General features: G+C 40.8%; 2 protein-coding genes across 3 annotated transcripts; both read right to left on the bottom strand.

Moving 5' to 3' along the window:
- Positions 1–2,865: 2,865 nt before the first annotated feature.
- On the bottom strand, positions 2,866–5,959 carry LOC143850724 (cytochrome P450 81Q32-like). Its single transcript, XM_077359956.1, has 2 exons — positions 5,017–5,959; positions 2,866–3,626 (listed from the first exon to the last, which is right to left on the bottom strand). Exons 1-2 carry the CDS (start codon positions 5,929–5,931, stop codon positions 3,006–3,008), a joined length of 1,536 nt encoding a protein of 511 aa, XP_077216071.1. The 5' UTR covers positions 5,932–5,959; the 3' UTR covers positions 2,866–3,005.
- Positions 5,960–8,383: 2,424 nt separating this feature from the next.
- On the bottom strand, positions 8,384–15,271 carry LOC143851562 (cytochrome P450 81Q32-like). Of its 2 annotated transcripts, none has more exons than XM_077361030.1 (2): positions 14,339–15,271; positions 8,384–9,024 (listed from the first exon to the last, which is right to left on the bottom strand). In XM_077361030.1, the coding sequence occupies exons 1-2, from the start codon at positions 15,218–15,220 to the stop codon at positions 8,404–8,406; spliced, it is 1,503 nt and encodes a 500-aa protein (XP_077217145.1). In that variant the 5' UTR covers positions 15,221–15,271; the 3' UTR covers positions 8,384–8,403. The 2 variants fall into 2 exon arrangements, with proteins under 2 accessions (XP_077217145.1, XP_077217144.1); XM_077361029.1 differs by lacking the exon at positions 8,384–9,024 and adding an exon at positions 13,380–14,260 and having other exon boundaries at positions 14,339–15,269.
- Between the last annotated feature and the right edge of the window lie 1,540 nt (positions 15,272–16,811).

Raw genomic sequence — 16,811 nt, 5'->3', positions numbered from 1 at the left:
TAACAAAAAAGTGAGGAAGAATTTAACCCAAGATTCACGCTTTATATGTAGTATAAGGATTTTGGAATTCGGGTTATGTGTTTCTGCCTATGTTCTTAATCCCTCATATGATAAATATGAATCAATTGCGTCAAGTAATTAATCCTCGCTACAATTTGAGGGGAAAAAATATTCGACATTGAGGTACATAATAACTTACTACTTTGGGTGATTTGTTAGCCCTATTTATTACAGTTTGTTGCTTTGTATGAGATTCATGTACTGTATGTTGTACCTGTATTATTTCAGAAGTTATCTTGGGTCTAGCATGCTTACTTCGTGACCCTATAAAACACTTTGATTTCTTCTTTTGCCATGACTATGTTTATTCTAGCCCTAATACGGGACCTTTGAAACTTTGTGTAAATCTTTGTTTTAGGATTTGATCTGCACCCTTATGGATTCCGTGATACTATCTGTTCTGGACACTTCTGTGAATGCTTTGATTATTTGGACACTGCCATATTGGGGTGATAAAGCAATAACGCACTTTCTGGACTAAGTCGATGATCTCGAAGTGAAATTGTGTTATGTTCCCTCTTTTGCCATGTGACATAAGAATTCTTCTGCTTTGTTAACTGTATGTCGATATTGTTTAGTTCTTATTGCACCCTCTGCTCAGTATTTTACACGGTATACACCTTTGCCTGTTGTGATAACCATGCTCTCTTTATGAGATATTTAGTCCTCAGTTCTGACCTTATTTGTTTGACCCTCTCTGAACCTTGGCATGCTTAGACCTACACTTAGAGTAGCATGTTATTATGTACTGGGCTTTTAGCTAACTGTGGTTTATAACAATTTTCATATTTCCATCTTCGTGAGGTGAACGAAGGCAGAGGCTTAGTTTCTGGCCTGATTTAGCTTGGAGATCCTAGTTTACTTCTTTGATTTATTTAAACAATGAGTAATAAGTAAAAGTTGTAAAAGACAACGTTTATGTTCATTCATTTTTGGTTAGTGGATCTTAATCCACTTCGAGTTATGGATCGATCCTCCTTTGTGCACAAAGACACTTTTTGTAATAAAATTCTTCATTGATTTCAAGAAGACTGGTTACATGTTAGTTATAAAGAGAAAGCACACTTACCACTTCATCTAAAACTCCTAACAGACTAATCTAGATTACCCGTATATTTAAGACAGCTTCCTACACTAAACAACTTGAGAATAAATCTAAAAATAACAAACATCTAAACTGATTTATCTCAGCCAAGGTAAGACCCATTTAGTCATGTAACATTCCACCTGCCATGAAATCAACCCTGTCCTCAAGGTTGGATTATTGGAGAAAATAATTTATTCCACCGTGGTCCCAAATTGTATTGGGCATGATTTTGTTGAGCAGCACAACTAACAATGGACTTCCATCTTCCAAAACAACAGTCGCAATCTTTTAAACTCCACCTTCAAAATCCGGTGTGATCAAACGCGAAAAGAAATAAGTCTTTGTCGACATCAATTCTCACACTTTTCTCTACACAAACATCAGATTTCTCAAGTTTCAACTTTTCATTTTCTATGTGTATTTCTTTGATCGCTAAGCTGATTTTTTACAAGCCTTATGTAAATCGTCGGTGTTCTTCCATCAATCTTAAAACACTGATCTTCCAAAAATCATCACGCATGGAATCCAAAATCTCCCAAGTTGTAGCCATGGCGCAGGATTGACTACTAATTGATACTAATTGTTACGCACCCGAATCGGTTCGAAACATGATTAATCTTCTTAGAGGAAAGATCAGCCTCTTGATGCACTTCGAGGTAAGGATTAGTCCTCTTTCATGCACAAAGACACTTTCAGGAATAAAATTCTTGATTGATTTCAAAAAGATTGGTTACATATTAGTTATAAAGATAAAACACACTTACCAATTTATCTAAAACTCCTAACAAACCAATCTCGATAACCCTTATCTTTAAGACTCCTTCTTATACTAAACAACTAGATGTACTAAACAACTAGAGAACAAATCTAAAATAACAAACATCTAAACTGGTTTATTTCAGCCAAGGTGGGACCCAGCTAGTCACTTAACACCCTAAATGATCTAAATGGTAGAAAAATCACAGTTGATTGCCGCAGTTTCACACCAAGGCTATCGTCATAAACATTTCCCACATTTTCCTTGTGTTTATTGTAACACAAATGAGAAAACAGCCAAAATACACAAAAAAAGATTAATATAGAGAAAAGTGTTCCTGCGCTGCAGCGCAGGGAGTTCCCTGCTGCGCTTTAGCGTGTTTATAATGCCTCCCATTGTGGTTCGGTTAACGGGTCCCACTTTGCGGGCCCACAAAAAAATGACGAATGGGAGGCATTATAACGCGCTACAGCGTAGGAACACTTTCCTCTTAATATATTACATATGAATTTCAGATAAGGAAATGGAGATCAAAGTTGAGAAAGCACGTCAATCATGGTTCGGCAAAGTCTGTACATTGCCTCCAATGGCTTGGCCTTAGGCATAGTAAGCCCCCATCCTTCCCTCATATCCACTTTCTCATCCCCTGCCCTTTCCCACTGGAAGCATTAATAATTCAGAGTTCCCACTTCCAACCCCACCACCCTCATGGCCAAAGTTTGCACCAGGACATGCTCTCCTTTTCCAATCTACAAAAAGACAAGAGCATTATTTCTCAAGACACTCTCCATCTTCCAAAAGAGACAAATAGAGCTCTCCTCTTCTCATCGTTTTATCCTCCCCTCTTCATATTCAAAAACAGAGAAAAGAAATAGGACTTCTCCAAAAGATTCCTGCAATCCAAACAGAAGCCCAAGACATGAAAAATTACTATGGATTACCATAATTTCACACCATGATCAACAATTCAACATTATAAACACATCCATTATTTTTTCTTACAGTAACTGTAACACAAATTGGAAAACGACCAAAATACATAAAACAGTTCATATATTGTACATGAGTTTCAAAGAGAAAAAAGTGCATTGCAGATGGGTATCAAACTTGAGAGAGCACATCGATCATGGTTTGACGAGGTCTGTACATTCCCTCCAAGGGCTTGGCCTTGGGCATAGTAAGTCCTATTTCTTCATTCATCTTCACTTTCTCTTCCGCAACCCTTTCCCACTCGAAGCACTGAATTAGAGTTCCCAATGCCAATCCCACCACCCTCATGGCTAAGTTTGCTCCAGGACATGCCCTCCTTCCATGTCCAAACGGCATAAACTTAAACCCTTCCTTTTCACCTTCCATACATTTGAATCTCTCCGGCTTGAAACTCGTCGGCTCCACCCATAGCTCTGGGTCCCTATGGATAGCCCACATGTTGACCATCAGGACCGTGCCACGTGGCACGTCGAAACCTCCAACAGTGCACTCTTCAGATGACTCATGGGGTAATAGAAGTGGGGCCGCAGGATGAAGTCGGAGCGTCTCGTTGATGACACAGTGGAGGTATGGGAGTTTTCCAAGATCCGAATCATCGATCAGACGACCATGTCCCACTTGGATGTCAATCTCGGCCTTAGCTTTATCCAACACATCTGGATGATTGAGGAGAAGAGACATTGCCCATTCCATTGTCAATGCTAACGTGTCCGTTCCTGCGGCTAGAATTGCCTAATCCAAGTGCACCGGAAGAGTGTAAAAACATCATCTTAATCAAGTTTGGTTATTCATTTATTTGCAATGTAAACATATGCAATGTAAACCCCATTTACGTTCGAATGGAACAAGATGAGAATTGATATATCCGTGCAATTTTTTGATAATGATAGTCCTCTCTGTTCATTTTTGCTAAGTTGGGATAAACCACAAACCTCACTAACAGTCTTTACCAATTGAGCTAGAGGCTCAACCCCAAAATATTAATACAAAAGCGTTTATAAGAGACAAGGGTGCAACAATAGTTAGCAAAACTCCATTTTAGATGGCGTTTGCGTTTTATTGGTGTGCCGTTCAATAATCCGTTTAAAACTTTTACAATGAAAAAACGCGATCTGTTTCTTTGAGCCAATACCGTATTAAACCTGTATTTTTGCCGACCCATTTTTTTGCCGAATCATGTTTTCCTAACTATGGGTGCAACACGAGGGCTTCCGAAGTTGTCACCCATCCTAGTAGACCTGTTTTCCTAACCATGGGTGCAACACGAGGGCTTCCGAAGTTGTTACCCATCCTAGTAGACCTGGCCAAATCGACCCGTGCTCGTGGCTCACCCAACCCGCCAAAACATGGGTTGGGTCGGGTGAACCCGCGGATACCCACGTTTCTTTTTCTTTTTTCTTTTTCTTTTTTGGTTCGAGTAGATACCGGCCACATTTCGTAACTTGCAACAAAGGACATCTTTCAGATAAAAGAAGGGGTTTCTCTCTTTTGGAGGGTACTCCATGCATTTTGTGTTACTTCATTGAGAAGCAATCCATACGAACCGTGAGATCAAAGAAAAAGAGAAATGGACAGTCTAGTTTAAGAGGAAATGCAACCTAGTATAAAGGGGACTCGTTTACATGGGGGAACTCCAAGCATTTTTTCTAAGTCTCTTCTTCTGTTTTTGTTGCTATAATTTCCTTATTCACCCAAAAAATACTCTTTGGCAAAAAATTGCAAGCACCCGGGGGTTGACCGAACCCACCCATAGTAGGCGCGGGTCACCTAGATGCTGACCCGTAGGGATGTGGGTCATTTTTTACCCAACTCCACGGACCAGTAGGGATGCGGGTCATTTTTTACCCAACCCCGTTTGACCTGCACCGGCATGACCCGCAGGTAACCCTACCCTACCCAACCCGACCCTCCGGTTTGCTAGGTCTACGTCCTAGTATTGCTCTCTCTCAAGCGAGCTTAACGTAGGAGTTCCCATGGGTGCATTTTGGCTAATATGAATTCTTTGTTTCATACAATTCTAGTTACTTGCCTGTGATATTTTATTTTCCCCAATTATACTTAGTTGTTTTCTTTTAATCACCTAAAAATTGAAATTCATTAGGCCACACAGAGAGATTCTTACCCCAATAACCCCTTTGATGATTTCATCAGTGTAGTATTCCTGCTTCGATTCCTGGAGTGATAGTAGAACATCAATCACCGTCTCCTTTCTCTCTATTTTCTCCCCTACACAAGAACTACCCACTCTCCTCCTCCTCCTACGCTCATCGACCAACCCCTGAAAGAAAGCATCCCTCCTTTTCTGCACTCTCACCACTCTCTTCTTCAACCCCTGGTAATCAAACCACCTCATAAACGGAAAAAAATCCCCCAAATTAAACGCCATAGCGAGTGAGAATCCCTCCTTAATAACACTATAAAACTCCCTCCCATCTTCCAAATCCACCACCTTCTCCCCAAAATACCTCTTTCCGGCAATCATCATCATCGTGACATTAAAGGTCAGCTCCGAGAACCTCGACTGTAGTTCAATTTTTCGAAAACTCTGATAATTGTCGGAGTCTCGAAAGAGCATTCGAGTGAGAGACCGAATCTCTTCTGATCGGATATCGGAGGAGGTAAGGATGCGGGTGGTGGAGAAGATTTGGAGCGTGGTGATTCGTCGGAGGTTGCGCCAGAGTGGGCCATATGGGGCCGTGGCGACAGTAGTCTTATTATAACTGAGGTGGTTGAAGGCGAAAAAGGAGGGGCGATTGGCGAAAATGATGTCATTTTTTGTGAAGCATTCTTCGGCGGCGGAGGGGGAGGAGACGACGAGAAAAGGGCGGAAGCCGAAGCGGAGGAGGAGGATGGGGCCGTATTGGAGGGAGAGATTGGCTAGGGTTTGGTGGAGAGGTAGTTTTAAGAGGTGGAGGTGGCCTATAATGGGAAGAGAAAGAGGTCTTGGGGGTTGGTTTTTATGGTGAGAGAGAAAGTGTTTGGAAATGAAGAGAAGGAAGATGAGAAAGATGGGCAAGTAGAAGATGAAGAAATTCATAATGTTGTGTTTTTAGGTTGTTAGTGGAAAGTGGGGACTCTCTTATAGGTACAGTGCAGCTACTTTGGCTAAAAGACAAGCCAAAGTCCTATTCCTTTCTACGTCTAATAATAGCGGAGAAAAAAAATCCAACACGGTTATATGAGTCCTCGTCGTGTGACGTATGTGATGACTACTTTTCTATATATTGACTACCATATCTATGAGAAATTATAAGAGGGTAAAATCGTCATTTTATCTCTGTGAGAGACGTCCCCTTAAGGCTCTCTGTCTTCCACTACCACGTCTCAACCCCCATCTATCTTCTCTCCTCGGTCCCTAGCCATAGCCAAACCATAGACGAAACCCGATCGTGTGCCTTACCCTTTATACCCTTTCTTACGTTTATTGCAGTATAGACTTGGGTGAACAATTCATCCATGCAATCTATAAATCTAGGATCTTGATCCTTCAGGATCGTAACGGGTAACCAAGTTATGAGTGGGATCGATGCAGAGATCTATTGGCCGATCATGTTGAGCCAAAGATGAGCCTCACCACAACCTCACACACCTTAGTCCCGCTACGGTCGCACTGCCAATTGTCCTCTCTACTTATGTTACAAATAATGTTAGGACTTTCGGGTTAAGGGAGAGAAGAGGGAGGAAAATATTTCCACCCATTGTAGATCATCATCATCTATTTCCATTGTACATGTGAAGATTTCATATGATGTGCCTTTTCTGATTGTAGGGTTAGGATCATCCTATGGAAATGATTTACTTATTTACGTTGTGACCCAACAAATGACTGATTGGGATCATCCTATGAAGTGGACCTCACTATACTTATTTGAAAAGTACTGCACTTCACGTCCACACACCATATAATATCTCACGTACATATGATCACAAGTAGGTGCAAATCATAGTACTAAGACTTGGACGACTTGACTCAAGTCAATAGGCAATTGAGTCCAAGTTGCCTGCCTAGCTACTCGTTTAGAAATTCCTTGCTGATAAAGTACATAAAAAACAGAGGTTAATTGTGTTTGGAAAGCTTATAAGGCTGAATGTTTAGAGATTGAAGAGGGTCGAAGATGATTTGCAAATGGAGAGACTGCCTATTTACGTTACCTCCTTACACACCAATGATCCGGATCTTGCCACTTGGCGAGCATATAACAATCTAGAACCAACCTAGAACCCTATGGGCTTTTAGAATTCTTCATACATATCTCTATTAACAGACAACGAGGATACTCTAAATTAATATTCTTCATACAATGTCAAAGGGGAAGTCAATATTAGAAGAGATAATATTGTTGCTTATTTTCTAGTTTTTTTCCAAAAATATGGGAAGGGAAATCAAAAAACGCTAAAACGGATTAAATAGGTTGGGGGTAAATTTGACATTTTAAAACGTTAAACGGAGAAAATTGAAGTTCGTGAGTTTTAGGGACCTTTTAGCAAATATTTTCTAAAAGTAAGATTGTTCAGCTAATATGCTTTTCTTAGGGACTTATAAGCAATTATTTTGCCATGTAGGGACTCATCCGCAAAAATCCCTTTCTAAAAAAACCTTTTTAGGCAAAGGATAAATACGCCCCTTTCCATTACTTGGGACACCCATGTGGAGTCTACGATGCATTCAGGTCCCTTCAATCCTTCTCATGTGATGTACGGCTGCCTCTTTGCAGTCATACATAAGGCCTCTTTGCAGTCATAGATAAAGTGCACCTGGGTGCCCCAAGTAATGAAAAGGGGCACATTTATCATTTCCCCTATTTAGGCGACATTCTATTTTTGCCATCTCTGCCTTCCCACTACTGCCGTGTGAAACAAGTCAACTTTCCCAACACTTGGGATTCTAATCTTATCCTCTAAACTTATGATCCCTCCAAAAATTATCAGTTTAAGTTAACACTAATACTATTTTCTAATCATTCAAAAACAGAAAAGAAAAGACATTTCAGGCGGCTAACAAGATCAAAGTCTCTCATATTCCATCATTGTCTTGTTCAAAGATCCATGTCTTTGAAACTTTAATACAACAGGAAATTAAAAGCAATGTCCCTCTTGAACCCTCTATTTAAGACTAACTACAGCTATGCAAACACAACCACCTCTCTAACTCTCTTGCACTCAAAAGATCAACATCCCATTAACAGGAAAAAAAATGGAAGTTGTCCGAGAAGCAGCGCTTGTGCACTACAGAAAAATGTCACCTTCTGAGAAAGATAGTGTTATCTCTATATACAAAGGCTTAGATGCCAACGGTGACGGAAAGATTTCGAAGGATGAATTCATCAATGTTATGAATGAGCCAATGCCATCAAACAAATTGAATCTTCTATTTGCACAGCTCGATACTGATAATAGCGGATCACTCGACTTTTATGAGTTCATAACATTCTACTATGCTTGCAAATGTAGGCCATCTTGCGATTGTTGCTCTCAAATTACATATGATTTTCAAATAAGAATATGGAGATCAAAGTTGAGAGAGGACTTCGATCATCGTTTGACGAGGTCTATACATTGCCTCCAAAGGCTTGGCCTTAGGCATGGTAAGCCCTCTCCCTTCACTCATATCCACTTTCGCATCACCTATCCTTTCCCACTCGAAGCATTGAATTAGAGTTCCTAATACCAATCCCACCACCCTCATTGCCAAGTTTGCACCCGGACATGCTCTCCTTCCATGCCCAAAGGGCATAGACTTAAACCCTTGATTTTCGCCTTCAATACCTTCAAACCTCTCTGGCTTGAAACTCATGGGCTCCACCCAAAGCTTTGGGTCCCTATGAATAGTCCACATGTTGACCATCAGGATTGTACCACGTGGCACATTGAAGCCCCCAACGGTGCACTCTTCAGATGACTGGTGGGGTGATAGAAGTGGGGCCACGGGATAAAGTCGGAGCGTCTCCTTGATGACATTGTGGAGGTATGGAAGCTTCGCAAGATCCGATTCGTCGATCACACGGCCATGTCCCACGTGGATGTCCAGCTCGGCCTTAGCTTTATCCAATACATGTGGATGGTTGAGTAGAAGTGACATTGCCCATTCCATCGTCAATGCTGAAGTGTCTGTTCCTGCGGACATAATGGACTGACCAAAGCCCACATCAAGTTAAAAAACATCATCTTAACTTCAAGTTTATATATGGTGGGCTATTATGCATGCAGATATGTGGCAGCGATGTGCATGTATACATTTGCACTTGAATAGAGCTGTACAATAAAAGAAGAGAATTGATATCCATGCAATTGTTTTTTAGAATAGTTGGGTGGGACCTCTCTCTCTCTCTCTCTCTCTCTCTCATAAAAGTCGAGTGTTGGGTTGCAGTTATTTACATGAGTATTGGTATAAGTAGTGAACAAGGAGGAGACAAGCCTTGGATTTACCTGGGACTTACCTCATAAAATAGTGGTAAGTACTGTTGGATTGTCAAACTCGCATAATAGTGGTAGGGAGTGTCTTTACCAATATAGAGGGAAACGACAGGGATGCGGACGAGAGAGAAAGAGATAAAAAAGAATCATTCCTAAGAAATCCAAGCAAAACCCCTAAGATATCCCGGCGTTTTTTGTGGTGTTTCTTGTTTGTAATTCTCTATTGTGTTCCTTTGTTTTCCTATTACCCTTAAGAAATTGCAGAGAGAATCTAAACACCCAAAAGAAACCAGATACCATTGAGTCATTTACTACGAGGATGTTTTTGGGAGATGGAGAATGAGACATGTGGCACAATATGCAGGTGTTGTAAATAATAGAACAGAATGCAGAAAATAGAAAGATGAATTTGTTGGGCAAGGCACTTTCAGGCCTCTTCGGAGTGAATCGGGTTCATCTAAACCATATGTTAAATATTGTTGACGCCTGGATATTTGCTCTATGGTCCACTAGGGGGAGATTTCTTTGGAGCCTTTCTCTTTCGATGACGTTGTGGCTGGTATGGAAAGAGAGAAATCACAAGGTCTTCGAGGGCTCTAGTAGGTCTTCAAGGGCTCTAGTAGAGGCATCGCAGTATCCGGCAATAGATTCTCACCTTTGTAGTCCGTTGGGCAGTGCAGCCTTTGGATTTTAGAGGTATATCTGAGTCTTCCCTCTTCCTTTCTTGGGACATGATTCATGCAAGTGTGGTCCACAGTGAGCCCTGTATCCTTAGATGGTCTTCTACTTGCCTTGGGTTCCTGAAGTTGAACTTTTACGGTTCCAGCTTAGGGAATCCTAGCCTGCTGGAATTGGAGGCCTCGTGGGCAGTGTTGATGGTACGACCCATGGGCCTTTTTAGGCCCGATTGGCAAGAAGGACCCTAATTAGGCGGAAATTCGTGTGCTCTTGAGTGGGATTCAGCTAGTGGACACATCCCTTCTTGACTTCCTCGTGGTGGATGGTGAATTGCTCAATGTTATCTGTTGGGTGGAGGAGGGAAATTATTATCTGTAGAGAATTTTTTAATGCTATTGAGGAGGTCTTGAATGTTGTGAAGGGGTATGCAACATATTTCCAGCAGGTCCTTCATTGCTAATGGTGAGGCAGATCAATTAGCCCGATCTGGGGTTGAGAGAGGAGCTATGGTGTTTGATCACTTTCCCCCTTTAGGGTTTTGATGTATTTCTTTTGGTTTTTTGTTTAGTTGTAGGTTGAGGGTTCCTTGCTCTTTCTTTTTTAATAAAGCTTAACCATTCTAAAAGAGAGAGAAAAAAATTCAAGTCGAAGGCTCATCTTTTGGAGGCTAATGCTATTTGGAAAGGAAACTATACGAAAGTTTGGAATGAAATCGATTCTTTGGTGATTATCAATTAGCTTCCACATGTACTTTTTGGGGTACTCATACTCAAAAGGGATACAGATGCTACAACCCCACATTTTGTAAGCATCTTGTGTCATTTGATGTTACCATTTTTGTGACTAATCCCTTGTTTTATGATAAATGTTCTCCTTTTTAAGTGTGATGATGACTCTTCTTCCTCACTTGTTCCCCTTCATGTGGACGATTAGCTTGTTGCCTCTCTGCCACCCTACATGTATAAGCTTGCCGCCAACAACGTGCTCCTCATCCGAAAGATGTTCGACCGGCATGCCAACCATCGCCCCAATATATGTTCTTAGGATCCTTCTCTTGAGTTACCTATAGCATTGCTCAAGGGTAATGTTCTTGTGTACCCATCCTCATCACATGTAGTTTGATTCCTCCCTTTCCTCTATTTCTATTCTCAAGTCAGGGTTGGCATACAACTATGGAGGTAGGAATGGCAGCTCCGCACTCCGATGTCTCCAGTCAATAAAACAGGGTGTGAGTTGTTGCTGGGTGTTCGCCGTGAAGTTTCTAGCTGATGGCTCTATTGAGCGACTGAGAGCTTGTCTTGTTGCCAAGGGATTTACACAGACTTATGACATTTATTATTCTGAGACGTTTTCTCCTGTCTCTAAGCATACGTTTGTTCATGTGTTTATATCTTTAGCCACCCCTCATGGCTGGCCCCCTTTTCAACTTGATGTGAAGAATCCTTTCCTACATGGCACTCTTCAAGAGGAGGTGTATATGGAGCAACCTCCTAGGTTTGTTGCTTAGTAGAGAGTATTTTGATAAAGTTTGTAAGCTGAGGAAAGAAATATATATATATATATATATATATATATATATATATATATATATATATATATATATATATATATATATTTATTTATTTATTTATTTATTTATTTATTTATTTATTTATTTTATTTTTTTATTTTTATTTTTTTTTGAATGGTCAAGATTTCATTGTTGAGACCAGAAAGGCCAAAGAATACAAAGAAAGGAGAAAATTAGTGTATAATAAATGAGGAAAGAAATATATCGGTTGAAGCTGTCTCCCTATTCTTGGTTTGGGAGGTTCAATGAGGTAGTTCTTCATTTTAGTCTCAAACAATGCCAATCAGATCATTCAGTCTCTTGTCGAGATATGTCCATAGGGAAGATTATTCTAGTTTCCCATGTTGATGATATTGTGGTTACAGTGAATGGCAACAAAAGGGATAGAAGACCCGGACAAGCCTTTACATTGACACTTTCAGAGGAAAGAATTGGATCACCTAAAATACTTCCTAGGCATTGAGGTTGCAAGGTTGAAGTCCGAAATTAGTCTATTCGGAATTAGTCTATCACAGAGAAAGTAATGTCGTAGATCTACTTGGCAAGGAAAGGCTTGCTTGGAACTAAACCAGTTGAACACATCTATGAATCCCAACATGAAACTTATAGTTGATCAAGGAGTTGTTTGATGATCCAGGCAATTATGGACATCTAGAGGAAAAATTGAACAATCTCACAATTACTTAATCAGATATCACTTTTGCAGTCTATGTGGTGAGTCAATTCATGCAGGCTTCTAGGGTCCCTCATTATGATGCTGTGGTTAGAGTGATGAGCTATCTGAAATTCTCTAGTCTGTGGTTTCTTGTATAAAGCCAATGATCACCTTAGGGGCCGTTTGGATACGCGGATTTTATAATCTTGGATTTCCTCAAAATCCTGGATGGGAGACAAGAGAAGGAGACAGTCTGTAATTTCCTGATTTCTCGCCATTCTTTCCGTCAGCAAGAGAGTAGGAGATCATCCCATGTTTCTAGGTTTTAGAAATCTCAGGATGGGGGAGAGATTTCTTACTTAAAATCCAGGATTCTAAAGAGAAGTGAAACGGACAGTCTCCTTCTCTTGTCTCCCATCCATGATTTTTAGGAAATCCAAGATTCTAAAATTCACATATCCAAACAGCCCCTTAGGCTTGAGGAGTATACAGACTAGGCTGGTTGACCATACGACAAAAGGTCGCCAACAGGTTACTGCATGATACTGGGACGAAATCTCGTATCATCTGCTGTAAAGTGAGCCTATGTGGCTGCTCTCTCATGCAACAACTGGCAGCGAAGTGCCTTTCTGCAATGTTCCCAAGCAAATCCCCTTTTTTATATAATCTCCATTTCTTTCGACCTAAAATGGGTGTAAAACAATTTTTACTCCCAATTTATATAGGCTCCATTTCTTTCGACGCAAAATGAGCGTAAAACAATTTTTACTCCCAATTTATATGGGCTCCATTTCTTTCGACGTAAAAATGGGCGCAAAACAAATTTTATGACTAATTATAAACTAATGGGCCTAAAATTTATTTTATCCTAAGTATCTCACATATGAGGTTCAAATTTCTCTCAAAGTGCAGTTTGGAAAGAGATCAACAGTGGATCAGATAGTTTTGTCATGGTTGCATCGGTGTTTACATCTCACCGCATCGAAGTTTATACATAACTCATAGTTTATTACTATTTCCAGAAATCAAGGTATGCAATTCTTTTCAAGGAATATCACGAACAAAGACTATCTTAAGAAAAATGGCAACAACCAACCCTAAATGAGGCATGATTGTCAGAGTTTTTCACACTAAAATCATTGTGTATTTTTTGGTGCGTAAGCTTGGGTTTGGCACAGTCGACCCCTACATGTTTATTATAAATGTAAAGAAAGATGATACATTTATGTATCAAAACCAACAACCTTATCTTGAGACACACCAGATAGGGAATACAAAGGACTCAAATGATCCATAATTACTAGAGACCTATTGTCATAAACATATCTCACAGTTTTCTTACATTTATTGTGACACAAATGAGAAAACAGTGAAAAATGCACAAAAGATTCATAAGTTACATACGATTTTCAAGTAAAAAAGTGGAGATCAAAGTTGAGAGAGGACTTCGATCATGGTTTGACGAGGTCTATACATTGCCCCCAAAGGCGTGGCCTTAGGCATGGTAAGCCCTCTCCCTTCACTCATATCCACTTTCTCATCACCTATCCTTTCCCACTCGAAGCATTGGATTAGAGTTCCCAATGCCAATCCCACCACTCTCATTGCCAACTTTGCACCCGGACATGCTCTCCTTCCATGCCCAAAGGGCATAAATTTAAACCCTTCATTTTCCCCTTCACTACCTTCAAACCTCTCAGGCTTGAAACTCATGGGCTCCACCCAAAGCTTTGGGTCCCTATGAATAGCCCACATGTTGACCATCAGGATTGTACCACATGGCACATTGAAGCCCCCAACGGTGCACTCTTCAGATGACTGGTGGGGTACTAGAAGTGGGGCCACGGGACAAAGTCGGAGCGTCTCCTTGATGATGTTGTGGAGGTATGGAAGTTTCGCAAGATCCGATTCGTCGATCAGACGGCCATGTCCCACGTGGATGTCCAGCTCGGCCTTAGCTCTATCCAATACATGTGGATGGTTGAGTAGAAGTGACATTGCCCATTCCATCGTCAATGCTGAAGTGTCTGTTCCTGCGGAAAGTATGGACTGACCAAAGTCCACATTAAGTTAAAAAACTTCACTTCCTTAATAATAACAAATGTAAAAGAGAATAGTGATTCTTACCACGATAAGGGATTTGATGATTTCGTCGGTGTAGTATTCTGGCTGTGATTCCTGAAGCGACAGTAGAACATTAATCATCGTCTTCTTTCTCTCTCCTTTCTCCTTTCTACTCTCATCAATTAGACCCTGTAAAAAAGGGTCACTCCTTTTCTGCAAACTCACCAATCTCTTCTCTAACCCTTGAAAATCAACCCACCTCAAAAATGGCAAAAAATCCCCCAAATTCGTGGCGCCACCAATCGAGAAAACCTCCTTGATAACATCACAAAACTGCCTCGCCTCTTCCAAATTCACCACGTTCTCCCCATAATACCTCTTTCCAGCACTCATCTGCATGATCACATTAAAGGTCAATTCTGAAAACCTAGTCTTGAGTTCAATTTTTCGAAAACTCTGATTATTAGAGTCTCGAAAGAGCATTCGAGCTAGATATCGAATCTCTTCTGATCGGACGGCGGAGGACATGAGGATGCGGGAGGTGGAGAAGATTTCAAGGGTGGAGATTCGACGGATATTGCGCCAGTGTGGGCCATATGGAGCGCTAAATGAGGCATGATTGTAGGTGAGGTGTTTTTGAACGAGGAGGTCAGGGCGATTGGCGAAAATGATGTCGTTTTTCGTGAAGCATTCTTCGGCAGCGGAGGGGGAGGAGATGATGAGGACGGGGCGGAAGCCGAAACGGAGGAAGAGGAAAGGGCCATATTGGTGGGAGAGATTGGTGAGGGTTCGATGGAGAGGGTTTTTTAAGAGGTGCAGATGGCCGATAATGGGAAGAGAGAGAGGGCTTGGGGGTTGGTTTTTGGGGCGGAAGAGAAAGTGTTTGGAAATGAATAGAATGAAGAGGAAGGTGGCCAAGTAAGAGAAGAAGATGAAGAAATCCATGATAAATTGATAATTGGGTTGATGCACCAAGACACCGAGTGATTAGAGTGAGGACCAAGGGCGATTGAGGACCCTCTTTTATAGGCACAGTAGAGTCATGTGGTCAAAAAATGCACGCCCAGATTGTATGACTTCAAATGGTGATGACGTATGTGATTACTTATCATTATATGTTTGCTCTACTTCAGACTTCAAACTTCAAAGGCATGGAGAAAATAAACTTCATCACGGAAATGATATAAATTCGCCTTTTTCTTCCCCGGACCACCCTGTTGTAGTGTAAGAAGTGTAGTCATAAATACAGAAGAGGGGGTGGCTTGGAAAAGGAAACGGGCCGCGAATATGTCATATTCCCCTTACAGTGGACGTAACTGATTTGATTGAAAACTAGGGTGTCGATTGACCCAAACGGTGAACGTTAATTGGGGCAGTGGTTGGATCGAACCATGTCCATTGGATCCAGATCCTAAGGTCCAAAATTATTTGAGACCCTTAAGTGGCTACAAAATCCAATAGAACGTCCTAGATCCGTGAAAGGACTAATCTTGAAAAAGTCAAATCAACGGTCACGAAGGTGATGTTCAGCCGTCCGAAGGTTCGAAGTAGGGGGCATGACCTATTTGGAATTTGGAATTTGCGGTTTTGTTTTGGAATTTTGGATTTCGGGTTATGTGTTTCTGCTTATGCTCTTAAGCCCTTATGTGATAAGTATGAATCATTTTGGTTCGGTATCTTCACAACAATTTGAATGGAAAAATATTTGCTATTGAGGTACATAATAACGTACTACTTTGGATGATTTGTTAGCCCTACTTATTACAATATGTTGCTCCTTATGTGATGTTGTAGCCCTACTTCGTAACCCTATAAGACACTTTAATTTCTGTTTTTGCCATGACAGTGTTTATTCTAGACCTAATACGGACCTTTGAAACTTTGTGTTAATCTTTGTTTAAACTTTGTGTAAAGGGGCACGAATATATATCTTTGTGTAAAGAGGAAGTCTAAACTGAAGGGAGCCCTTGTAAAAAAGAGGTGAAAGGGCTCCCCCTTGGCTGCACATCACCATCATGTTTGACTTTTCAAATGTTATTAATGCATGATGGTGATGTGTAGCCAATAGAAGAGCCCTTTCACCTCTTTTTTGCAAGGGCTCCCATCAGTCTAGAATTCCTCATGTGTAAAAGGGCACGAATAAATATCACGAATATATATATATATATATATATATATATATATATATATTCGTGCCCTTTTCTTCCCCGAACCACCCTTTGTAGTGTAAATAGGGTGGTCGTAAATACACAAGAGGAGGTGGCTTGGAAAAGGAAAGGGACGAGTATATCACATCCCTTTCTTAATGGACGTAATTGATTGTGATCTAAGACTTGGGTATCAATTGACCCAAACGGTGGAATGTTAATGGACAGGATTGGGGCAGAGTGATTGGATCGAACCATGTCCATTGGATCCAGATCCTAAAGTCCAAATTTATTTGTCACCCAAAGTAGCCACAAAATCTAATAGAGGGTCCTAGATCCGAACGGACTATGTTAATGTGCATAAGTAACCTTCATTTTTTTCTTCCATT

The sequence above is a fragment of the Tasmannia lanceolata genome, unplaced genomic scaffold (genome assembly GCF_043159265.1).
Source record: "Tasmannia lanceolata isolate RefF3 unplaced genomic scaffold, GAP_Taslan_0.1 ptg000018l, whole genome shotgun sequence".
NCBI lineage: Eukaryota > Viridiplantae > Streptophyta > Magnoliopsida > Canellales > Winteraceae > Tasmannia > Tasmannia lanceolata.
Note: the sequence above shows the minus strand (reverse complement) of the source record. Positions and strands in the feature narration are given on the sequence as shown.